This window comes from Peromyscus leucopus, chromosome 11 (assembly GCF_004664715.2).
Source record: "Peromyscus leucopus breed LL Stock chromosome 11, UCI_PerLeu_2.1, whole genome shotgun sequence".
NCBI classification, from domain to species: domain Eukaryota; kingdom Metazoa; phylum Chordata; class Mammalia; order Rodentia; family Cricetidae; genus Peromyscus; species Peromyscus leucopus.
In genome coordinates this window covers 24,670,554-24,697,075 of record NC_051072.1, presented here as the reverse complement: position 1 = coordinate 24,697,075, position 26,522 = coordinate 24,670,554, and the positions used below count along the sequence as shown (strand labels likewise).

At 40.6% G+C, this 26,522-nt stretch overlaps 1 protein-coding gene across 1 annotated transcript in view; it reads left to right on the top strand.

Moving 5' to 3' along the window:
- Nucleotides 1-26,522, top strand: part of Nup155 (nucleoporin 155) — a 52,969-nt gene that overhangs the window by 15,169 nt on the left and 11,278 nt on the right. Inside the window, exons 11-28 of the mRNA XM_028875603.2 lie at nt 18-170; nt 4,289-4,389; nt 6,704-6,874; nt 7,728-7,838; nt 8,670-8,764; nt 10,598-10,686; nt 11,335-11,397; nt 13,095-13,242; nt 14,521-14,587; nt 16,034-16,149; nt 18,071-18,168; nt 19,531-19,661; nt 21,594-21,785; nt 22,718-22,856; nt 23,531-23,666; nt 25,107-25,260; nt 25,459-25,563; nt 26,110-26,264. Coding sequence (XP_028731436.1) covers nt 18-170; nt 4,289-4,389; nt 6,704-6,874; nt 7,728-7,838; nt 8,670-8,764; nt 10,598-10,686; nt 11,335-11,397; nt 13,095-13,242; nt 14,521-14,587; nt 16,034-16,149; nt 18,071-18,168; nt 19,531-19,661; nt 21,594-21,785; nt 22,718-22,856; nt 23,531-23,666; nt 25,107-25,260; nt 25,459-25,563; nt 26,110-26,264 — 2,224 coding nt within the window. The remainder of the gene's footprint in view (nt 1-17; nt 171-4,288; nt 4,390-6,703; nt 6,875-7,727; nt 7,839-8,669; nt 8,765-10,597; nt 10,687-11,334; nt 11,398-13,094; nt 13,243-14,520; nt 14,588-16,033; nt 16,150-18,070; nt 18,169-19,530; nt 19,662-21,593; nt 21,786-22,717; nt 22,857-23,530; nt 23,667-25,106; nt 25,261-25,458; nt 25,564-26,109; nt 26,265-26,522) is intronic.

The following is a 26,522-nucleotide window of genomic DNA, read 5'->3' as shown; positions in this document are numbered from 1 at the left end:
CCTTTACCCCTCATCAGGTGTGAGGTTGTATTTCAGCACTTGTCCATTCAGACAGCCATCAGCTCGGCCCAACACACTGACGTTGGTTCACGTCCGACTACCTCCTGGATTCTCAGCATCTTCAACAGTGGAAAAGCCTTCAAAAGTACACAAAGCTCTGTATAGTAAAGGTAAGTTCTGAAGTGCTGTAAGATTTAAGATTAGGTTCTTCTTTTTTTTTTTTTTTTAATGTGCATGAGTGTTTTGCTTACGTGTATGTACACACACCATGAGCATGCCTGGGACCTGGAGGTCAGAAGAATGCATTAGATCTCCTGCAACTATGGTTTTCGCAAATGGCTTTGAGCTGCCACGCGGGACCTGGAACTGAACCCAGGTCCTCTGCAAGAGCAGCAAGTGCTCTTAACTGCTGAGCCATCTCTCAGCACTGCTACCACCCACATTTTTATTTATTTGTTTTTTTGAGACAGAGTCACACTGTGTAGCCCTGGCTGGCCTGGACTTCTCTATGTTGACCAGGCTGACCTTGAACTTACAGCGATCTACCTGCCTCTGTTTCCCAAGTGCTGGGGTTAAAGTTGTGCACCACTGTGCCAGGCTCTCCCACCCTGTTGTTGTTCAGTATCCAAACTTAACTTTTCGAGAAGAATTTCTTCAAATAACTAATACTGTGTATCATCACAGCACTTTGTAAATTATAACTTTATTCACATGGTTCACGATAGAAATTAAACCCTTCTAAAGTATAAAAATCAGTGGGTATTAGTTTATTCAGAGTTGAACAGTGATCACCACTGTCTAACTTGAAAATATTTTCCTTATCCCAGGAAAAAGGCATGTCCACCAATAGTTGTTCTAGCTCTGGAAAATCTTTGATCTCCCTTTCTTACTAATTTGTCCATTTTGGACACTTTATGTAAATAGAAGAATATGATTGGCTAAACACGATGCTGTAAAGATTAATGATGGTAAAACGGGTATTAGGACTTTCTCTCCAATTTAGAAAATTATCGTGTCTGTGGGGTTGGGGGTAGCCACGCGCCCTGGTTCATTTGTGGAAATGAGAGGACAACTTGAGAGGGTGGCCTCTCTCATTCCACCAAGGGGGGTTCCAGAAATCAACTCAAGTTGTCAGGCTCGCAGTGAGCCTTTCCTGGCTGAGCTGCCCCACTGGCTCCTGTCTGTTTGAAGCAGTAGTTCATTCTGGAACTCAGGCCAGCCTGGAACCACCAAGGAGCCCAGTGTGGCCTCAAAATTGCAGGTCTTGGCTCAGCCTCCCAGGCACTGGAATTACAGGCAGGAGCCACCATGCCCTGGGCATCTCCTTTTTATTGTTGGATAATGTTTAATTGTGGAAATCATACATTTGCATGCTGTCCACCTTTGCATGCTGTCCACCTTCTATTGTGAACTACACTGCTCCTATAAATTTTTGTGAACAGGCTTTCACAACGTCCTCGGTTTCTTACTTTTGTTGGAGGAAGTTGTTGGATCATGTGGTCACTTTGCTTTACCCATGAATAACTCTCAGATGTCTCTCAAAGCAACTAGGACAGTTTACACTCTTTCCTGGTGTGTAAAGGTGCGCTCACTTTGACTACATTCTTTCCTAGTGTGTGTAAAGGAGCGCTCACTTTGTCTGCACTCTTTCCTCGTGTGTAAAGGTGCACTCACTTTGACTACATTCTTTCCTAGTGTGTAAAGGTGAACTCACTTTGTCTGCACTCTTTCCTAGTGTGTAAAGGTGCGCTCACCTTGTCTGCACTCTTTCCTAGTGTGTAAAGGTGCACTCACTTTGCACTCTTTCCTAGTGTGTAAAGGTGCACTCACCTTTGCATTCTTTCCTAGTGTGTAAAGGTGCACTCACTTTGCTGCATTCTTGCCTAGTGTGTAAAGGTGCGCTCACTTGTCTGCATTCTTGCTAGTGTGTAAAGGTGCACTCACTCTGCACTCTTTCCTAGTGTGTAAAGTGTGCTCACTTGGCTGCACTCTTGCCAGTACTTGTTTCTGTTGTCTCCGTCCTTGTGGAAGTGAAGGTGCTTTTACCTGATGTAAAGACGGTGAGCAGTTCCCAGGTGTTGTCACCACCTCCCCCTCTCCCCCAGAAAACAGTCCCGAGAGCCTCTTACTTTGTTACTGAATTGAGAGCCCATTGTGTATTCTAGATTCAAGACCCTGATCAAACAGGGGATCTGCTGATTCGTATCCTTCCTACATGTGCTTTATATTTCACTGTTAGGTCTAGAGTTTTTTCCTTCTACTATTTAATTTTATTTTGTGTGGCTGTATGTGTGTAGGCACACTGCTGCCATGTGTGAAGTCAGAGGACAATGTGTAGGAGTTCGTTCCTCTCCCCAAGTAGGTTCTGGGGTCAAACTCAGATCGTCAGTATTGATGACAAGACCTTTATGTTGACGCCACCTTGCCTGCTTTAGATTGTAAAGTTTATGTCACTCTTCCAACTTTTTAAAATTGGCTTCTTTTTTGGTTTTTCGAGACAGAGTTTCTCTGCGTAGCTTTGCATCTTTCCTGGATCTCGCTCTGTAGACCAGGTTGGCCTCGAACTCACAGAGATCCACCTGCCTCTGCCTCCCGAATGCTGGGATTAAAGGCGTGCGCCACCACCGCCCAGCTCCTTTTTTAATTAATAGTATCTGTATTCTCTTTGAAGCCAACACAAATAAAGTCAAGTTACTTTGTCTTCTCCCTCCTTCCCCCCTGCCCCAGTTCTAGACTTAAGTTTTAAACTCAGAAAATATAGTCAGGAAAAAATATTGTTCATATTGTGTATACAATGCAATAAATCCTGCAAGCTCTCTTTTTTTAAATAATTTTTTTAATTAAGAGATTTTCTATTCATTTTACATACCACCCACAAGTTCCCCTGTCCTCCCTCCTCCCGCCCCCCAGCCTTTCCTTCCAACACACCCCCTATTCCCAACTCTTCCAAGGCAAGTTCTCCCATGGGGAGTCAGCAGAGCCTTTACCCTGATACCCAAACCACACAAAGATGCAACAAAGAAAGAGAACTACAGACCAATCTCCCTCATGAACATTGATGTAAAAATACCCAATAAACTATTAGCAAGCTCTCCTTTTTAAAGTAATTTATTTTAATTTTATGTGTATTGGCTTTTGCCTGCAAGTATGTCTGTGCACCACGTGCCTGCCTGCTGCCCCTAGAGGTGAGATGAGGGCATCTGATCCTCTGGAACTAAGGTTACAGACAGTTGTGAGCTGCCATGTGGGTGTGGGGTGGAACCCACGTCCTCTGAAGGGGGCCAGTACTCTTAACCACTTGCCATAGCAGTCCCTGAAAATTGCAGGTTTTCCAAAGTTCCACAAACTAGAATTTAAGAATTGTTCTCTGCCACTTTAATATAAACTACTGGCCCTGTATAGTTAACTACTTAATTAGGTCCTCACCTACAGCAATAATGGACAGAAGATTGATGTCACTAATGTTAGTCTTAAGGGCACAATTGAGGTAGAGAAGCTAGAATCAAGCACAGGAGAGTATACACTGGCACCTGTATCTGTTTTTCAGTCATGGTGTATTTGATTTCACTGGTACGTAGACTATTTCACTGACTGAGAAGACATTGACGTGAAGAAAAAATTTATATACTTAATAAGCTTTTATAAGTTACTAATGAAAATTGATGAGCTTCAAATACAGAAAAATGAAAAAAAAAAGTTTCTCTAAAGCACTCACGATAAGATCAATAACACTTAGTAAGTGCTTTCTAATGACCGCAGGTTCTGTGTGTGTGTGTGTGTGTGTGTGTGTGTGTGTGTGTGTGTGTACACACTTGTGTAGGACCTGTGATTTCTAATGACCTCAGGAACTCACTGAGTAGGCTCAGCTGGTTGGTCATTGAGCCCCAGGCTTCCGCTCATATCCATCTCCCCCAGAGTAGAGATTATGGGAGTTGAACCTGGATTCCTCTGCTTACGGGACAAGCATTTACCACCTCTAGCTATGTACATGGTTCTTTCAAGGCATTTTTCTTTACTTATTTTGTAACTTGTTGAATTAGACCTCCTTTCTGTTTCTTGATGTATATACAGTGTATAGGTCTGGTATTTCCTTTGTTCAGTTTATTTGTAAACATTTTTAGTTATACATCTTATTTTTCCAAACACTATTTAAAAACAAAGTCCTATTCTTTCCCCATTAGATTGTGTCCAGCATTGTATAAATTGTATATGCTGTTGATAATTATTAAAGTTATTGGGAATGCAGGTTATTTAGCATCATGTAATATTTTGTGTGTTTAACTTTTAGGAATTCTACTGATGACAGCCTCAGAAAATGAAGATAATGACATTTTATGGTGTATCAACCATGATACATTTCCTTTCCAAAAGCCAATGATGGAAACTCAGGTCAGTTGTTTTGAGACTTCCAGTGAAACTAGTGTGTGGTGTGGGTCAGACCCAGAGCTCTGTGTATGTTAGTCAGGAATTCAGTTGTTGGACCCATCCCTATTCCAGTTACAGATGTTTTAAATGAGCAATAGTATGGTAAATAACTTTGTCTATTGAATTGTTGCTATTTTCAATATAATTAATATATGATTAGAAGTCTTTGAGGGGCGCTGGAGAGATGGTTTGATCTTCCATCATGAAGACTAGAGTTCTGATCCCAGCACCCACATCGGAGGCTGACAAACACCTATAGCTCTACCTATAAGGGATCTGATGCTCTCCTCTTGCTTCCTTGTGCAGCTGTGCACTAATGTGCACATACACTTAACACAGACACAAACATGAGCACGTGTGTACACAAAAAAATTTAAAGAAATTTAAAATTTTTTTAAACTTATTTTATGTGTCTTAGTGTTTTTCCTGTATGTATGTATGTATGTATGTATGTACACTATGTGCATCCCTGGTACCGACTGAGGGAAGATGAGTGTGGGAATCAAAACTGGGTCCTCCAGAAGATCAACAATACTCTTATTGACTGAGCCTTCTCTCCAGCTCCAAAGAAAGCAACCTTAATTAAGAGTAAAGAAATATATCTTCTTAATTCTTATTGTTTGTTTTTTAGCTCTGTCAATAGTCATACACACACACACACACACTCACTCACACTCACACAAAGAAAATCTTTTTTTTTTTTTTTTTTTTTTTTTTTTGGTTTTTCAAGACAGGGTTTCTCTGTGTAGCTTTGCGCCTTTCCTGGGACTCACTTGGGAACCCAGGCTGGCCTCGGACTCACAGAGATCCACCTGCCTCTGCCTCCCGAGTGCTGGGATTAAAGGCATGCGCTACCACCATCCGGCCAAAGAAAATCATTTTGGGAGTTCTCATTATGTAGCCTTAGATGGCTAGATCTGGCTAACCTTGAACTCAGAGACCCACCTGCCTCTGCTTCCCAAGTGCTGGGATTACAGGCATGTGATATCTTACCCGGCGCTAAAAACATCTTAAAAAGAAAACATTGAGTTGAGCGTGGTCATGCACACATTAGTTCCAGCACTCAGGAGGCAGAGGCGGGCAGATCTATGTGGGTTCAAGGCCAGCCTGGTAAAGCTTCATGTTGTAATACATATAAGAATTCAGAGCTCAGAAAGATACAAGTGCAGTCCTGATTTGGGGGCAGGAATAAGGTTTGAAATTTCGTTCACCATCAATCGCTTTGGAGGATTTAATGACTTTGGCACTCTCATTTCCTCGTCTATAATAGTTGCCATAGTACTTTTCCTCTGTGAAGATACCATGAGATTAAATGAAATCATATACATAACACACCAGATCATTGCCTGGGACAGAGGAAGGGTCTGATAAATGTTAGCTTTCTGTTACTTTGTTTATTGAGATGGGGCCTTGCTCAAAAGCCCAGGCTAGTCTGAAACTCAGTGTCTAGCCTTGGCTGACCTCAGACTTCCTGTTCCCCTGCTTCAGCCTCTTCAGTGCCTGGATTACAGTCATGAGTCACCACACCCAGCTTCACTATTTTTTCAAGTAATTTGTATAATATTTGAGTTCTCAATCAGATGTGAACTTTTATTTAAAAATAAAAATGTCAGCCACCAAAAACAGTGTGTAACTGATAAAATTCTAATTTCCTAAAAGTAAGTATACAAGAGACACACTTGGAAAATTTGTATAGACTGGGCATTGAATTAATTAGCATTAATTATCAGCATTCTTAAATGTTACAATGATTCTTGGTTTAAGAGAATCTCGTTATTTTCTGGAGATCATGTGGAAGTATTGAGGGTGATGTGTCTTCATTTCAAATGGTTCAGTAGAAGAAAGAAGAGAGAAAGCAGCTCTGTCAGGACACTAGTTGTTGAGGTTAGGTGTTGTGCATATAAACGGAGAGTATATCTTAACATTTTCCAGTGCTTGAAATGTGTTTTCTAAACTATTCTAGAATATTAAAAATTTGTTTTTAAAGAATCTTACTTTAGGAGGGAAATATAACAGCAAAGGAGAGCATAGTCTGTGGCAGCAAAAACCACCGAATCTGCCAGTTACAGCAGCTGTATGGAAGCATATAGAAGATGCTGTTTAAAAGTAACAGGCTAAATACGTGTTGAAGATACCCGGGTTACTGGACTTAGGAGGTTTTTTTAGTTGTTTTGTTTTATTATTTTGTGGGTTTTTTTTTTTTGTGGGTTTTATTTCCTAGAAGCTTTGGCATATATGATTTAACAAAATATGAGAACAGTGTATTTCTTTTCCGTAGATGACAACCCGTGTTGATGGTCATTCCTGGGCTCTTTCTGCAATAGATGAATTAAAAGTGGATAAAATAATCACACCTTTAAATAAAGATCATATTCCAATAACTGACTCGCCAGTTGTTGTACAGCAACACATGTTGCCTCCAAAGAAATTTGTTCTCCTCTCGGCACAGGTATGTGCATATTTGCTTACGGTAGAGGCAAAAGAGGCTGTATTCAGCGTACAGAAGTCTTCTTTCCATAGTAGTACTGACAATGGAACCCAGGAACTCCTGCATGCTAGGGAAACACTGAACCACTGAGCCATGCCCCTGTTCTGGTGTTATGCACAGTTTCAGGCATCTAAGGGTGGAGGTGGTTCTTGTAGTCTGTCCTGAGGATGAGAAACATTAAGTTTTTGCATTTTACTTTATCACATGATTTTCTTAGTTTGTGATTTAACTCTTTATTGAAGAATTTCCTATGCAGACAAGTTTAAAGTAGTCGATAACAGTTATTCTTAAGAATTTGTTTTGTTCTGGAGTATTTTTTTGTTTGAGATTTATTAAAACAATTAAACAGAACTTGTACTTTCTTCTAGTACATTTATAATTTTTTAAATCTTGAATCTGTTTGGAATGTATCCTAGTTAATGGGTGGCTAAAGATTCAGCTTTATTTTTGTATAAATAGATATATATAGGCCAACATATAATAATAATAATATGAATAATCTAACTAATTCTCTAGTTTGAGGAGCAGCATGACAGGGGCAAAAATACTAATTTTTTGTAGATATGGAAATTAAATATAGGTTGATTGTTGTGTGATCTTGTTGTCTAGTTTATTTTGTATTCTTGGAGTTGCTTATTGTTAAATAAGGTAGCAGTCAGTTATTACCAGCCAGGCTTTTTGTGAGTGTTACTGAGGAGAGAACTTAGGGTCTTCGCGTGCCAGGCTAGAGCTCCACCCCTGAGCTACATCTCCAGCCCTCCACCAGTCAGGCTTGGTAGTTGCTTACTTGTCTTTCTCGCTTTTAACTTCTTAGGGCAGTCTTATGTTTCATAAACTGAGACCTGTAGATCAGCTGAGACATCTGCTTGTGAGTAACGTGGGTGGAGATGGAGAGGAGATTGAAAGATTCTTCAAATTACATCAGGTAATTATGCCCTGTAGTGTGATATTTTACATAAGGAAGCAATAAGGATGTTAAAATTCTTGGTAAATTGGTAGTAGAACTCTGCCGTACACAGATGTTCTGTTCTCTTTTGTACTCGAATCAGCATATATGCACTGATACTGACAGTAGTAAAGTCATAGGGCTCCAGATTCAGTCTCTGATTTTGACAAATCCTTATTAAGGTGTACTAGTAAGAATGTGATACTGAAGTCATACGATAAATACACTACTTACTAAAAGCACCAGGCCTTAATTTTGAGCATGTACATGTTGTGTATGTTCCCAAGCATACTGAATAAGGCAGGAAGTTGAAGCAAAATGTGGAGACATTAGTAGTTAATAGCTGTAACTCTAATTGATAGATTTAAAACTGAGAAGGTTTAGTTAAAATTAGTACTGTCTAACTAATGTTAAGTGTACTGACCCAGGATTCAAGCTACCTGCTGAAAATATTCCAAAAATGGAATGAGAAGCTTGTATTCACTGACTTTAGTTTTAGTTTCTGCTTTTTGTTAACTGTGCTATAAGGACTAGTACATACTAGCTTCTTAAAACAGTGCCTAGCACATGATAGGTACTCAAGAAATGTTGGCTCTTGGTGATAATTTCTCAAAATTAAAAGGCTAGACTACAGGAATAAAAAATAAAGAGCAACAGTTGATCAGAGCTTAATAAAGAGAAAGCATCTTTAATACTAGTGCCTGAGCTAAACTTTAAATCTGGGCTGTTCACTTTATTACTGTCAGTTGATTTCATGGCTTGTGGAACACTGGTTTAACTACTGGGTGTATCTTTAATTGTTCCTTGCAGGAAGACCAAGCTTGTGCAACTTGCCTTATCCTTGCTTGTTCTACCGCTGCCTGTGATAGAGAAGTGTCTGCTTGGGCTACACGGGCGTTCTTTAGGTATTCATCGGGGTGGAGTGTGAGTGTGTGTGTGTGTGTGTGTGTGTGTGTGTGTGTGTGTGTGTGTGTGTGTGTGTTTATGTAATGAGCTACGTTGTTGGGGGGTGTTCTGAGAGTTGGACATAGGGCTTTTTGTGCATGCTATACAAGCACTAAGTACTCTACCACTGAGCTACATCCCAAAATGCCTATCAAATACCTTAGTAATATTGTGATTATAGTTATATATAGAAGACCTGCTTTTTTTTTTTTTTTAGATTTTATTTATTTTATATATATGAGTGCTCTATCTGCATGTATGCCTTTATGCCAGAAGAGGGCATCAGATCCCATTATAGATGGTTGTGAGCCACCATGTGGTTGCTGGGAATTGAACTCAGGACCTCTGGAAGAGCAGCCAGTGCTCTTAACTGCTGAGCCATCTATCCAGCCAGCCTGCTTTTTTGTTTGGTTGGTTTTTATTTGATTATTTACTGGTAACGGAAGTTGAATCTAGGATCTTAAACATGCTAAGCTCTATCTCCTGGGCCTCTTTAAAAAAAAATGTTATTTTTGTGCATGGGTGTTTTGCCTGTGTGTGTCTGTGTAGCTAATGCGTGCCGTGCCTTTGGGAACCAGAAGAGTGTATGGATTACCTGTGACTGCAGTTATAGACAGTTATGAGCTAACATGTGGGTGCTGAATATAGAAACCAGGTCCTCTGCAAGACTACCCAGTGCTCTTAACTGCTGAGCCATCTCTCCAGCCGTCTGGGTCTTTTATTTTTGAGAGGAGAGTCTCACCATTCAGCCTGTGGTAGCTGTGTTACCTCCTGAGTGCTGGGGTTAAAAAGACACCACTTTTGGACTACTTTTAAAAATGATTACCATGTGATATAGGTTAAGGCTTTGCCAAACAGAGGAAATAGGCAAATTACTAAAATTCATTAGTAAGAGTGAAATCAAGAAAAATTAAACTGCTGATGGGACAGGCTGATTAGCACAATGCATGCATTACTGTTCTCTAGGTTTGCTTTAAATTTTGGTCTAGTTTTGCACTTTTCACCAGGTTCTCCCCTCCGTCTTTTTTCCCCCTCAAACATGACCAGTTCTGTTTTACATGTGTCATTGGCCCTGAGAAATCCTGAGACAGTAAGGAAACTTGGTGTTGAAGAGAAAGTTGTTTTGTTTTTTTTTTTTCCAGTGCTGGGGATTAAACTAGGACTCCTACTTCCTAGTCAAGCATTGTGCCATTAACCTTTGCCCCAGCCTTCAGACATTGTCTTTGTGTAAAATACTTCGCCAAGAATTTGAAGTATGAGTATGCTGTATAAAAATATAAATTTTTAAATTTATAGGGGCTGGAGTGATGGCTGAGGAGTTAAGAGCACTGGCTGCCCTTTTAAAGGACCCAGGTTCAAATCCCAGCACCCACATGGTAGCTAACAACTATTTGTCACTCTATTTCAGGGGTTCTGATCCTCATCGTAGACTCCATGTGCAAGGTAGTAGTCCATGGTGCACAGACATACATTCAGGCAAGACACCGATACAAATAAAGAAAAATCTTTTAAAAACTAGTTTGTAAATGTATGGCTCATCATATTCTATCAGAGAGACTACAGTGTCATTTCATTAAGTAAACTTTTCGTCACATGTCCTTTTTTTAGACATTAGTAGAGTCCCTCTAATTTCCTGGTAGCAGTTTCAAATCAACATTTATCAAAGAATTATGCTAGGTGCAAATCCCACTGTCAGCGCCATTTATATAAATAAGCTAAACAGGAACAGGAGTTATCCCAGCTTTTGGAGGATGCACAATTTAACTGAAGTTATTCTTTGGTCACACAAATAGGTATGGTGGTGAGGCACAGATGAGATTTCCAGCTACTCTTCCCACTCCAAGTAATGTTGGTCCTATCCTGGGCTCTCCCATGTATTCTAGTGAGTATGGAACATTGAAATGAAACTTGGTTTATATTTTAGAAGAGATGACATACTTTATGCAATAGAGAATTCAATGTTTTGTTAGTACTTCTGTCTTAGTAATGAAAAAGTCTAGACAGTGACTATTGAATTTTTGTTTGTTTGTTTGTTAGGGGGCTTTTGGTTCCTTTTTTGGTTTTTGTTTGTTTTGAGATAGAGTCTTTCTATGTAGCCTTGGCTGGCCTGGAACTTGCTATGTAGGCCAGGCTGGCTTTGAACTCAGAGATTCCCCTTGCCTCTGTCTCCCAGTGCTGGAATTTTAAGTGTACGCTGCTACCACTCCTCACAATATTGAATCTTTAACAATTACTAAGAAGCAACATAAGTTGTAACCAGGAGTATTTACAGAGCTCATTTAGTATTCAAAGAGAAAGAGATAACGAAGAAAATTGCCTTAATCAAGTAATAAGCAAGTCTGTATTGGTGTCTTCCAAATGCGAGAAAGTTGGCTTACTAATTAAAAATAGGATGCCTGTCTGATTCTTGTGTGTGATAGGTAGTGTTATTCCTCAGTCACACTCATAGTATCTCCTTTACATAATCTTGATCAGATTCAAAGCAGTGGGAAAGTATTTTACGCGTCTCTATTCTCTTTTTCATTTGCAGGTTCTCCTCTCCCTGGTGGTAGTGCCTATCCGAATCCACCCCCTTTGGGGACACCATCCCACGGTATCTCTTTTCTGTTTTGGCTTTTTACTTCTGTTCATTTTGAAGAGCTAACACTGTTAATTTATGTGTTTAATATTTAATGTTAAATATATTAACTTGCCTAATCCCTTAAAAAAAATTAAAAAAAAAAAGTCAGAGGCTGAGGAGATAATTCAGACGATAGAATGCTTCACATAAGCCTGAAGACCTAAGTTCAATCCTCACAACCCATGTAAAACAGCCAGCATGGTGACATGTCCTTGCAATCTCCAGCACTGGGGGAGGCTTCCTGGCCCGCCAACTTGATCTGCTAGCTGAGTTCCAGGCCCGAGAGAGACAGTTCAAACAGGAACAACAACCAAGGTTGTCCTTGGCAGCCCAGATGCATACTTACAATCTTGTTTGGTCTGTATGTACATGCACACACAGGTCAGCACACATGCCAGCACTCAGCTAACAGAAGTGGCATCCAAGCAGGTTTTTGCATTTGACTCTGAATGCATCAGAAACTCCTGTAACAGTGTGGCATGCCCTCACTGGCATATGGAGATTAACTGGGTCGTCATGACTAATTCATTCTTTTTCACTCCAACATTAGAAACAGTTTTGATCGCAGGTTTTCTTACCTTTCATCCTGCCTTGCCAACATGTGAAAGTTTAGTTGAGAAAACCCTTCCAAGTTTACACTTTTTATCAAGCAAAATCAAATGTATATCTATTGCTTCCATTATCTCTAAGTATTTCCCTTTTTTTGTCTATATACACCAAATGGATTATTGAAATTTCTAAACATTTCAGATTTCTCTTCGTTCTTTCTTTTTTCTTCTTTCTTTCCCTTGTTTTTCTTTGTGTGTGTCTGTGTTTGTCTCTGTCTCTCTGTAGCTTTAACTGTCCTGGAACTCGCTCTGTAGACCAGGCTGCCCTTAATCTCACAGAGATCCACCTGCCTCCGCCTCCCGCAGATTTCTTTTTTAACAAACTTATTAATTTGAGAATTTCATACATGCATACAGTGTGTTTGAGCATATTTACCCCCAACTCCTCCCAGAACCACTGTCCAAAACCCCCACTCCTCAACCTGTGTCCTCCTTTTTTTTTAAATAGCCCACCCAGTCCAGTTTGTGCTGTCTATATACTAATGGACATGGGCCATCCACTGTAGCGTACAAGGACCACACCAACTCTTAAACCCAGAAGCCATCAATTGTTAACAGCTCCTCAGCTGGAGGTAGAGGCTCTGAGCCTTCCCTGTTCCATGCTGGAATGTTGGCTGCTTCAGTCTTATGTAACCAGCCCTGCTGTGAGTTCCTGATGGAGCGCAGTCCTCTCATGTCCAGAAGACTGTCTCACCCTGCTCCTCTGACCTCTGGTTCTTACAGTCTTTTTACCCTCTTCCATGATGGTCCCTGTGGACCATCATGGTGGTGGGTTAGTGTTGGGCTATGATGTAGATGTCCCATTGTGACTAAAGACTCCACAGGGACTTATTCTCCCTTCATTTCAACTTCTTGGGAGTTTCTGGTAGCCACCGTCTATGGCACAAAGAAACTTCTCTGATGAGGTCTGAGAGCTACACTGGTAGTTGGAAATAGAGACGTAAATTAAAAGGCTGCTTGATACTGTGTCCATTTCACAAAGCAATAGTAGTAAGTTGGCGCTCATGAGCCCCGAGGGTGAACCTAGGATTACTTTTCAGAGACTTTGGTATTTGTTGACAGGCACTCAGCCTCCTACCATGTCAACCCCAATGTACGCTGTGGGAAACCCAGCAATGCAGGCTGCGAGCATGAGTGGTTTGACCGGGCCAGAGATTGTGTTCTCGGGAAAACACAATGGTATTTGCATTTACTTCTCTCGAATCATGGGGTAAGTATTTTGTAGACTACCTTACCGCTGTCCCATTTTAACCTATTTGCAATAGTGAAATATTCCTAAATCCAGATTTGGGACGTTACGTGGTGAATGTTTTGGCATTGTTAGCCCTTTAACTGTATTCATTGTTTTATTTCTGTGCATATAGCCTTAGCTTATATTATCTTCATGCACATTAGTAACTAGCCCTATAACTGAACAGTATGTATCTAGATTTCAGCTGGGCAGGTCTGGTCTTACATGGCTCACTCATGCATATGCAATCAGATGCAACAGTAGAGTTTTATTTATCCTGGCTGGGTTGCTATGTGCTTTGAGGCCCATTTATCCACTGGTGTGAACTGGGTACATAGTTCTGTTCTCTATATGGCCTCATCCTTCAGTAGGACAATCAAGAATCTTGCTGGTGGCAGGGTTGCATGAGAAGGTAGAAACTTGGAAAGCCCCTCAGTGCCTCTGTTTACAACAGTGCCCTTCTCTAGCCTTATCTGGCCAACCTTGATTCAAAAGATGGTGTGGAAGTCATCCTGCAGAGGGAATGAGTAGAGGAAAGGATGAATGATGGTCCCCCATCTGTAGTCCTTCCATCCCTTCTAATTAGCTGCTGTGCCTGGATATATATTGATACATGTTGAGATAAACGCCAGTGTGCCTGTTATAATTTTTACTTTATATGTAGAAATGCTTTTCCTGCATGTATGTGTGTGTACTGCCTATATGCCTGGTGACCATGGAGGCCAGAAGAGGGCATCAGATCTCCTGGAAGTAGAATTACAAATTGTTGTTAGTTGTCGTGTGGGTGCTGGGAACTGAATCTAGATCCTCTGCAAGAGCAGAAAGTGCTCTTAACCACGGAGTTTTTTCTTTAAGTAGGTTTTCATTTAATAAACTCATTCTGGAGTAATAGGGATATTATGTTTGAAAGTTTTCCAGTTTTCCCACTTTTTTCTTTTCTGAAAATTGTATATATTATTGGTGTGTATGTATGATGGAGAAGAAGCCTATGCCACAATATACATGTGGATGTCAGAGGACATTTGTGATCAGTTCTCTCCTTCCAACTTCACATGGGCTCTGGGGGTGACATTCAGGCCACTGGGCTTGTACTACAAGTAAGTGTCTTTTCTTGCTGAGCCATCTCTCCAGCCCCATTTTCTAGGAAACTTAGTATATGTTAAAGTAAGTACAATTATGTTCCTCAGAAAAGTAACTACATGTTATAAAATGTTGCATTCATTTACAGAATAGTAATTAAAACACTTTTTGTTCCAGAAATATTTGGGATGCTAGCTTAGTTGTTGAAAGAGTATTCAAGAGTTCCAACAGGGAGATCACTGCAGTAAGTGATGCTATATGTCATCTTGTTTGTATGTAACCAGTAGATGATGTTAATAGATAGTGTCTCGTGTGTCTGCATGTTGGAAGTGAGGTGCACTGATTGTTCTATCTAGGTGTTTGTGTTCTAACCCTGTACTCCGTCCTCTCGCTAGTTTGGGTCTTGTCCCAGTCACTTCTGAGTGCGGCTTTCACAGCCTGCTGCTCCACCTCCGAAGGGTGCTGTGTGGGCCAAAGAGTCGGCCTAACACTTAGTGTCCCGTCTGCTCTCACAGTTTCAGCACTCACACACTTCCCAAATTGCTCTAAAGAAATCTTTTTTTTTTTTTTGAGATAAGGTCTCACTATGTAGCTCTGACTGTCCTAGAATTCATTTTATAGACCAGGCTGGCCTTGAACTCACAGAGATCCAAGTGTCTCTCTGCCTCCCTGGTGCTAGGATTAAAGGCGTGTGCCACCACACCTAGCCTAAAGAAATATCTTACAGAGCTTTGTCATCACAGAACAGGTAGGAAAATTTCTTTAGAGAATCTGGAACATCACTTTTGTTTTCAGTTCTTTTTAAAATGGTAAAGTATCAGGTATTTTTTGTTTTCCTTTACTGTTCTTTGCTTTCTTGACTCTTCTGTTTTTCTGTCTTTTTTTTTGTTATTGTTTTTCAAGACAGAGTCTTGCTATGTATTTCAAGCTGGTTTTGATCTTGTGATTTTTCTACTATGACCTCCAAGTACTAGGATTATACACATGCACTGACATATGGAACCAACCCAAATTGTGATGCTCCTCTAGAGTTCACATTTCTTTCTTTTTTCTTCTCATTAATTTCATTAATATCTTAAGGGGTTTTTGTTTGTTTGTTTGTTTGTTTTTCGAGACACAGTTTCTCTGTGTAACAGTTCTGGCTGCCCTGCAACTCACTTTGTAGACCAGGCTGGCCTTGAACTTTCTGCCTCCCAAGCGCTGGGGTTAAAGGTGTGCGCCACCACTGCCCAGCTTAGAGTTCATATTTCTAATAATAAGAATACACTTTATCTAACATAGTATTTGTATGCACTTCAGAATTGGCTGAATTTGTGATTAATGATAGCAGAAAGAAGGTTCTCTTGAAGACAAGATGATTGATTAATAGCCAGAAAAGGCCAGGTGGATGTGGGTGGGGTTAATATGCTGTACTAGGATCTGAGTGATGACCACGGAAATGTGGAAAGTAATTAAGGTGTTTTACTGTACATAAATTATATGTTAATCTTAAAGGAACGGGAGGGATAGACCATAGATAACCTTCATTACGGCTAACTGGTTGTTCAGTGGACTTAAGAACTGTACTGTTTCTAAAGATAGCATAGCTCAACACTAAAATTGTATACAGTCAGCACTGACTGTATCTAGTTAGACTTTTATGCATGCACGGTTTCCATGTCTTTAAACCTTTGAAAACTCACTCTTACAGATCGAAAGCAGTGTGCCTAGCCAGCTGCTAGAGTCTGTGCTACAAGAACTGAAGGGTTTGCAGGAATTTCTGGACAGAAATTCCCAGTTTTCTGGAGGACCACTAGGAAATCCAAAGTAAGAACCAGATTTATGTATTTATCCACTTTTTTCTTTTCTGTGTATGAAAGATGCCTTTTCTTCTTTCTTTGAGGTGCTGAGCTGAAACCCAGGGCCTTGCACATGCTAGGCATGCTAAGCAAGTGCTCCTCCACTGCAGTGCAGGCCTAGCTATTGAGTTTTCCTTTCTATTTATTTTGTTGAACCGTTAGACCTGTACCATACAGTCATTATTTTTTTTGTTTTTTTGTTTTTTTGTTTTTTGTTTTTGGAGACAAGGTTTATTTGTATAGCCCTGGCTATCTTGGAACTCACTCAGTGGACCAGACTGGCCTTGAACTCAGAGATCTTCTCTGCCTCCCAAGTGCCGGGATTAAAGGAGTATGCCACCACTTCCTGCCTGTTATAACTTTTTTTTAAGACAGGGTCTCACTATGTAGCGTTGGCTATCCTGGAACTCACCTCATAGACCAGGCTGGCCTCAGTATCACAGAGATCTGCCTGCCTCTGTCTCCTGAGTGCTGGGGTTTAAAGGTTTGTGTCACCACGCCCAATCTAAGAGCTATCTATGAAATGGCACTTTTCTGTAGATTCTGGTGTATTCACAGGGTTATATACCATCACTTTTATCTAATCCTGGAACGTTCTCCTTGTACCAGAAAGAATCTGCCCGTTATCAGTCCCTCTCCATTTCCTCTCTTCCAGTCCCTGGGACCAGTAGTCTACTTTCTGTCACAGTGAATCTGCCTCTAAGTTTACCTAAATGAAAATATGTAATATTATTTTTTGTGCCTGGATTATTCTTTTCTGTAATGTTAAGAAAGACTGTGTCCATTTCTATTTTATTATTTCTCTGGTTTTTTTTAATCACATCTATTTGGGATTGTGTGGGTGGGAGGTGTGTGTGCCATGGCATCTATGTGGAGGTCTGAGTACAAGTTGCCTGAATTGGTTCTCTCCCTCCACTATGTAGGTTCTGGAGATCCTGCTCTGGTCATTAGACCTGGCAACAAGCATTGTTACTTACTAAGCTGTCTTAGCCACCCAGACATGTGACTTTCAACAGCATCCATTCTTTCTAGCCATGTTCTAAATCCAGGCGAGCACTCTTTATTTGACAGCTTCTCCCTTTTCATGGACCAGCACTTGTGATACGGTTTCACAATCCTATGAGTAAACTCTAGAGTTAAATTAAGGAGACTAGCATTGGTGGAGTATTCATAACTTTCTGATGCTCATAAAAACAAAATGACAACTTGACGCTAAATTATGCCAAGGTTTTGATAAACTTGTCCTTAAATAAAAAAAAAAAAAGCCAGGTGGTAGTGATGGTGCACACCTTTAATCCCAGCACTCAGGAGGCAGAGGCAGGCGGGTCTCTGAGTTTGAGGCCAGCCTGGTCTACAAAGCGAGTTTCAGTACAGCCAGGGCTGTTACACAGAGAAACCCTGTCTTGGAAAAACAAACAAAAACACAACAACAAAAAAAAAAAAAAAAATCTTAAGCTATTAATGGAATACTTCAAAAGCCAGCTGTGAACTGTCTAGATTTTTATCTATTAGTTGTGAATCTTGTTTGGGTTTTTTGGTTGTTTTTTGTTTTTTTTGTTTGTTTTCAGTGAATGTTTGGCACATTGCAGTCTTCAAACATGATTATCTCTGATGTATTGGCATATTTGGTGACTTGTTAATCCAGCGATAGCATTTGAGAAAGTTATATCAGCAGGCAATATTTTCAGTTAAACTTGCTAAATGGAAAGACTGACCCTCAGTCACTGTAGCTTTAGTGATTGCCAGTTGTTAGTTTAGGGACTAGTACATGAGCTGTGCAGTCTTGTCTTACTAAGATGAGAAGTCAAACAGAGAGAGACAGAGAGAGACGTGTGCACCTTACAGACCTCAGTAAAGCTGTCACACTCACGCTGTGTTTTCTGTTTCAGTGCTACTGCCAAAGTGCAGCAGAGGCTGGTAGGATTCATGCGTCCTGAGAACGGAAACACCCAGCAGATGCAACAGGAGCTGCAGAGGAAGTTTCATGGTAAATTATTTCTTATGGTCAGTGACACCAGTTATACACACGACCCCACCAAAGAGCTGCATTACCTGAGTAGGAAACAATAAAGGACTTCCTTTATTCAGAGCAAGAGTGTCCAAAAACACAAACTTTAGTATTAGTATTTATTATTATTAAAGTGCCATCTTTGTGGTTGGGAAAATAGAGCAGCATGGAGATTGTTATTTCCATAATTCAGCTTTACTTCATAGTATATCAAAGTATATACTTGAAAGATTTACACTTCTTTGCCACCACAAAGCATGATGCACTCTATTTGATGAATTTCTTCTTCATCATAGTGACATACATCTACCATAAAGTTGGCTGTTTTAGTTTTTATTTCGGTTTCCGACAGTTTCCAACACGCACATACATTCTGCTTACTCTCTCCCTCCATCCTTTCTACCTCCCTTCCGCTCTTGTCAAACCTCACACACACACCCCTTCCTTTCCCGGCTTTATGGCTGTGTTTTGTTGTGCGACCTTTTTAGTTTAATCGGGGCCATCTGGGTGACCATTGGTTTGCGACTGTCCATTGAAGCAGATGGGGTCACCAGTTGGGGACACAGCTGAGGAACAGACTCCCCTGTCTCTGAATCTCCCCCTGTGGGATTCCCATACTCAGCTTACAGCCCCGGAGTCCCAAGTGTACAGTTGAGCACATTCAGTTATTCACATCCTTGAGCAGCTCTTCCCAGTGTCCGTCTCCTGAACCTTTTCAGTAGGGGACTCAGTGTAACCATGACATAGTAACTCTCTGTTTTCCCTATCTTCAGCTAATGGCACCTACCAGTCTGCTTTTGTTTTCTGCCCATTTGACTACTCTAGGTAGTTGGTATAAGCAGTTTTCTTCATTTTATTACTGCCTTACTTCACCTAGCATACTGTTTTTTACGTTCATTCATGTTATAATGGGTTAGAATTTTCAGTGGAAGATTGAATAACAGTCTATGGAATTATATATACCATATATAATGTTTTATTCATTTTGTCCCTTTTAACATATTCTACTTATTTAAAAGATAAGGCAAAATTATCCTGACTGACTGAATTGATTTAATAATGTAGTAGGGTATATTAATGTAGGGTTTGAGAAACTCAGTCCTGAGAAGCTTGGTGGTGCCTTCCAGAAGGCCTTCCAATGTATTGTTGTTTCAGTGGCACTGTGTTGGAAGTGGTCTACATGCCCTTTGGGTGAGAGCCTTCGAATGTGATTTACTTAGAAGATGAGACAAACACTGCAGTGTTTGTATTTCTCATGTATATACATGCATGTTGTGTTGACATAAGAAAACAACTCACCCTGTGTCATTTTATATTTCACTAGTTGTGTTTTGTCATTAGAGGCTCAGCTGAGTGAGAAGATTTCACTTCAGGCGATCCAGCAGCTGGTCAGAAAATCCTACCAGGCTCTGGCTTTGTGGAAACTCCTCTGTGAGCATCAGTTTACCGTCATTGTTGGAGAACTTCAGAAGGTGAGGGATGTGTCCTTCGGGGTGTTTGAGACCCAGAGTGCTTGAGTCTCTTGACTTTCTTTGTTGTTCATATTGTGTTTTGTTATTTTAAAAAGTTTATGTGTGCCTGATGTGGTGGCACCTGCTTTTGATCCCAGCACTCGGAGGCTGCGGCGGGAGAATCTCTGTGAGTTGTAGGTCAGCTTGGTATACATAGAGAATTAATTCCAGGACAGCCAGGGCTTTGTAGAAACTCCATCTCAAAGGAAAAAAAGTTGCTGTGTGTGTGTGTGTGTGTGTGTGTGTGTGTGTGTGTGTGTGTGTGTGCGCGCGTGCTGCCTGTATTTATGTAAGAGGACCCCATGCCTGTCTGTTGCTGCCCAAGGAATTGAACCTGGGTCCTCTGGAAGGGCAGCCAGTGCTGCTGACTGCTGAGCTGCCTCTCCAGCCCCCTTATGTCTTGGCTGTAAGCAGCATTTCAAGTGAAACAGTGACACGACCCCACCCCCACCCCCCCCACCTCCGCAGGTTTCTATTGGTGCCCAGAGAATGGTTATGGTGGTTGTTGAAATCTCTCCTGATTTTTTTTTTAAGATTTATTTATTTATTATGTATACAGCATATATGACTGCAGGCCAGAAGAGGGCACCAGATCCCATTACAGATAGTTGTGAGCCACCATGTGGTTGCTGGGAATTGAACTCAGGACCTCTGGAAGAGCAGTCAGTGCTCTTAACCTCTGAGCCATCTCTCCAGCCCTCTCTCCTTATTTTTAAGGTTTGTTTTTTTTTTTTTGTTTTCCCCTTTTTAAAATTTAAAACTCATATTTAGTTAATGAAAGCTATTTTTTTTTTCCTTGCCAGGTAGGATGCTTTTGAATTTTGTCAGTTATAAATTAAGGATGTGAGCTTTTTCACCCTCTGTCGTTTGTGATCTGTCTTGAAAGCTTCCTTTTAGTCCGTTTGTCAACTATGTGCTCGGGGAATGCAAATTAGGGGTTTGTCCCATAACTTGTAATATTTACTAGATATTTTTGTTGAAATTTAAGAAAAGAAAATATATCCCTATAAAATTATTTAGTGGACTATAAATGACTTTACCCTTTAGAACTCCATCTTAGCAAGCAAATTTGTCCAAAATGCAGGTCAAATTCATGCATTTAATGTTAGAATCCTAACATTATTTGGGAAAAATAAAATGAAAGCACAAGATTCTTTTTTCTTTGTTTGGTTTGGCTTTTTGGAGACAGAATCTCACTACGTAGTTCTGTCTGTCCTGGAAATCATACACTCCAGCTAGCCTTCAACTCACAGAGATCTGCCTGCCCCTACCTCCCAGTGCTGAGACTAAAGGCGTGCGCTACCACACCCAGCTCTAGCCAGATTTTTGTAAGTAGCCTAGTGATGTTTTGCCAGCTGCCAAAAGCAAAGTGGCCTGGTACTAATGCTGACTCTGCCTTGCCTAGACTTTTCTCATATATAAAGTGGGAGGGTTCAATTAGACCTACATTTTTCTAATTTACCTCCAACTTTATATGATTTTATTGCAGATTTTTTGCAGTTGTGTATCCGTGGTTTAGTGTATTTTCTTTGTCAGCGCTGGGAATCAAACCAGGACTTTACAGCTAAGCTGCACACTCCGGCCCTATTTTCTCATTTAAATTACAGTCTGCTGGTATTTAAGTTACCTTTTGTTATTAGTGAAATCTCAGCATTGGGCCTCATGCTTGTAATCCTAACATTTGGGAGGAGGAGACAGGCAGATCTGTATTCAAGGCCAGCCAGGTCTACATAAGTTCCAGTCCAGCTCATGCTACCTAGTAAGACCCTGTCTCAAAAATGGAAACACACACACACACACACACACAAAACTGAAAGACAGAAAAATTTCACTTTGTGAGGAAATAAAGTATTTCTGTGATTTTTTTTGATGCAAGGATTTCTCTCTTTTTAGGAATTTCAGGAGCAACTGAAGATCACCACCTTTAAGGATCTGGTGATCAGAGACAAAGAGCTCACCGGTGCATTAATTGCTTCTCTTATCAGCTGCTACATCAGAGACAATGCTGCTGTGGATGGCATTAGTTTACATCTGCAGGACATCTGCCCGCTTCTCTATAGCACAGATGATGCCGTTTGTTCTAAGGTAATATGCTTCACTGCTTTGTTTAGTGTTTTCATAGATGAGTTTATAGTGTGATAAATGGGAATGGAGAACTCATGGTTTTTCAATGTATGACCTAAGGGCCTTCACTTAATATGTTCTGGTCTTAGAACCCTCAACTAAGAGGGGGGTTGAAATACATGGTTTCTTAAAAATACATGTATACTCTTTTAAGTGTTATATATAGAAAAATCTTTGACAGTATTTTTAGGCCATGTTTTAAAAGGTAAAGGTTATGCAGCTGGAGAGATAGCTCAGTGATTAAAAGCACTGACTGCTCTTCCAGAGGACCAGGGTTCAATTTCCAGCACCCTCACAGCAGCTCACAACTGTCTATAATACCAGTTCCAGGGGATCTGACACCCTGTTCTGACATCCGTGGGCATCAGGAACATGCATGCTGCAGACATACATGCAAGCAAAAGACCTATACACATAAATTTTAAAAAAGACAAAGGTTAACAATTTAGAGAAATCACTTAATTTAGAAATTAAGAAAATTTATTCACTTAGAAATTTGTTTCCTTCCTTAGAAAGTAAGGGAAATCACTAAGACGTTAAGTAAATCTGGAGCGAATCAAAGTTAATGAGGCAATTCTTATTGATCCTTTCCTACAGGTGGAAAAAAAAAAAGTGTCACATGATGAACAGCCTGCTGACCAATAATGTATTGACTAGGCAAGAGCATTCTCAGACAAAGCTATCTGGCTTAACATACTTGGGAGAGAAATTAAGACTAGCTAGGATTTTTTTGGTCAAAAACTTTTCTTCCTAAAATGAAGAAGTAAGTTTGTAGAGTTTTTCTTTATAATGGTAATAAACCCCATGTAAATGTAGACAGACTAAAACATATATCGACAGCATCATCTGCCTGCTTGATTTTGTCTCTCTTTAAGCTTTTGTCATCTCTTTAGGCAAATGAGCTTCTTCAACGGTCCCGACAAGTTCAAAATAAGAGTGAAAAAGAAAGAATGTTAAGGGAGTCACTGAAGGAATATCAGAAAATCAGCAACCAAGTAGACCTGTCCAGTGTCTGTGCTCAGTACCGGCAAGGTGAGACGCAAGCTGCTCTTGGTATCTTTTTCTTGACTCAGGACACATGGCCATGTATGAATACATCAGGGCGACAGACAGTCTGCCCAGACGCAGATCTCCTGGCCGCCGTGTCCAGTGATGGTTTGAATTGTCTAGCTTTTGTTTTTCTTGTCATGTTGGAGATCAAATGTAGCACCTGTATGTGAGGCAAGTGCTAATTTATTTCTGAGACAGTCTTGTATGTAGCTCAGGCTGGCCTTGAATACTCTGTAGCCAAGGATAGCCTTGAGTTTCCAATCCTTCTGCCTCTACCTCCCAAGCCTGGGATTAGACACATGCTCCTCTGTTTCTGGCTAATATGTAACTTTTTTGGTTTTGGAATTTCAATCTGTGTCAAATTATACTGCCTAAAATATTTTGGCTAATTCTAAAAGTAAAAACTGTAACTGCTAGTACAGATTTAAATCATAAGTTTTTTTCCTCTGAAACTTCTTTCTGTAATTTTATATATAAAGTTTCTTTCCCAGAAGGGATTCATTCCTAGCTGCCTTCCCGCCCTATTAGACCTTATTTGATCAGAACTGTCTAGCAAAGGCCTACTAGGAACAGAGCTTTCTCTTCTGTTGTACGCCTGCTAGGGAAAGCATTGGCAGTAGTAGCGAGCTCTAAGCCTGGCCTTTCCTTCCCATCAGTGCGCTTTTACGAGGGCGTGGTGGAGCTTTCTCTTACTGCTGCCGAGAAAAAAGATCCTCAGGGTCTCGGGCTCCATTTCTATAAACATGGAGAACCAGAAGAAGATGTCGTGGGTCTGCAGACTTTCCAAGAGAGGTGAGTTCTCGAACCTTAGCTGTTGTCGGGTTTTTAGAGACAGGCCTGTCTTTGTATAAACTTTTGATAGATAGTATAGGGAAGGGATATTACAAGAACAATCCTTATAAAATTTAATTATGTTCTTACTTAGGAAGAACTGATTTTTATCAAGTCCCGAATCAGGATTATAATTCATACTCTAGAGATAAGGATTTGGCTTTATAAAAATTGAAAAAGCACTTACAAGTGTTTTGTGTGTTTATGCATGTTGATGTATGCACATATGTACATGCACACTTGGAAGCCAGGGGGAGACACCAAGCGACCTGTTTTCTGTCAGGCTCCAAGTTGCTCCTTTGTAGTGTTTCTCACTGAAGCTGGAGTTAGGCTGTCCGTCAGGAAGTCCCAGCAGCCCTTGCTCCGCAGTGCTGGAGTTCCTGGCGTGGACGCAGCCACGCCTGCTCTCTGCCTGAGTCCTGAGGATTTGGACTCCAGGCCTCCTCCTTGCAGAGCGAGCACTTTTCTCGTGCTGAGCTGCCAGCTCAGCCTGAAAAGTTCTGGGTTGTGTCTCGGGAAAGTCTCACGATATTTCCCTGGGGAGACTGGAATTCTGCGTAAACTAGTGTGACCTCAAACTCAGTCATCTTCCATCTTCCCAAATACTAGCATTACAGGCATGTGGCACCACAACTGTTCCTCATAAGTGGTTTTTGACCTGTAGTTGTGAGATTTTTTTTCTTTTCTTTTTTACTTTTAAAGCCTTATTATATTGTTTTGAGATCCCTGATTTGAGAATAAAATTGGCTTCCCCTCCTCCCTGATTTCTGGTTCCAGGTGAAAATAAGTGGGGTTTTGTTTTGTTTTGTTTTCAAAAGGAAAATCTTAAATGTTCACAAATTTTTAGACACTTAAAGAAAAATATGCTAATTAAAAAAATCGTTTTGTGTAGTTTTGCCCTTCTACATTTGACCAAATAGTGTTCAAATCTTTTGAAAAGGTATGTTGCAGTTTTTGAGGGAGGCATAGAGGATACAGGGTGCTTTAGTTTGGTTTAGTAATTGTTAAAAATTTTTATCATTATTTCTTGTATATGAGTGTTTTGCCTGCATGTATATGCATCATTTTTGTACCTGTTATCTGTGGAGGCTAGAAGAGGATGTCAGATATCCTGGAACTAGAGTTATATAGGTTATGATCTGCTATGTGGGTGCTGGGAATTGAACCCTAGTCCTCTGAAAATATAGCCAGGTTCTTAACCACTGAACCATCTCTCCAATTCCCTAGTTTTGGGTTTTTGAAACAAGCTTCAAACTCAATTCTGCCTCAGCTCGGAGTGTTAGATATATAGAGACAGATATCATAATTTGTTTGATTGTTTGTTTAGACAGGGTCTTAAGTATCCTGGGCTCCTTTAACATTATTGAACTAAATAATGTAAGTGACCCTTTTCTTTTTCAGATTAAACAGTTACAAGTGCATTACAGACACTCTTCAAGAACTGGTTAATCAAAGTAAGGCAGCTCCTCAGTCTCCTAGTGTACCCAAAAAACCTGGTCCTCCGGTGCTGTCATCAGATCCCAACATGCTGAGCAATGAAGAAGCAGGACATCACGTAAGGGACAGGCATGCTTCCATTCTGGAAGTGGGTGGGTTGGAAAGTTCTGCATGGTAGTGCTGGCACAATCCCTGGGAAAGGAAGTAGCTCTTACAGTTGCCACTCAACTGTTCTCTTACCAGGAGGTTGGGGTGGGGTTGTATCCTGCAAGAAAGCCTTTAAGCATGCTAATGTTCACTGTTGTGTCTATTTTAGTTTGAACAGATGCTTAAACTGGCTCAGCGGTCCAAGGATGAGCTCTTCAGTATTGCTCTTTATAATTGGCTAATCCAAGCTGACCTTGCGGATAAACTACTACAGGTAAAACTAGTGTTTGTACGATAAGTTTACGTTCATTTATATTTCCAAGTAGCATGACAGTAGCTCTTGGAGATGTAGGAAGTTAGTGTTCCTCCTGTGTTTAACATTGGGTGTTAGTATAAAGCTAAGAATTAATTTCTTTTTCTATGGAGCAGAACAGACTTTTGCTTTAATGTTTAGAGGCTGATTTGAATAGTAGCACTGTGGGGTAGGGTCTCTGATTAGTAACTAGATTCTGTCTTAAGTCACTGGGTGGCTTCTTTTTAAGTATCAGTGTTCCTTGATTGATAAACTTGAGACCTGGTGTTTGATAGTGCCAAGGGTGCCTTTTGGGCTCAAGCCAGTAACTGTGCTCTCAAAGTTCATTCAAAGAATTTTACACTGAATAACGAAAATCATTTGTAATGAGAAAATGATTTCCCCTATTGATGTTGGATTCAGTTTTGCTTGTTTTCACAAAACAAGGCACACACACAAATACACTGTTTTCTACTTTAAAAGCATGTAGGTGATCACAAAAATTTCCCATGTAACTACAACTTCTAGATTGCCTCTCCATTTCTGGAGCCACATCTAGTCCGAATGGCCAAAGTGGATCAAAATAGAGTTCGCTATATGGATTTACTCTGGAGGTATTATGAGAAGAACAGAAGTTTCAGTAGTGCTGCTCGCGTCCTATCCAAATTGGCTGACATGCACAGGTATGGCATGTAAGAGTCTCATTGTAAAGAATAGGTCAGAGCTGGGGGGGAGGGGGGGAGGGGTTGGTTATGTCCATTGGAACGGGGGTGGGGTGGGGGGGGCAGCCTAAGCCTAACCTGATGTAGTGAGGTCTTCCCCAAAAAGAGTAGGGAGGGCTGTGAGGGAAGCTCACTGGTAGAGCACATACTTAGTGTGCACCGGCCCTAGGTAGTTCAGTCTCCAGTGGCCACCTCCTGAGAAGGAAAGGTGAGAATTCA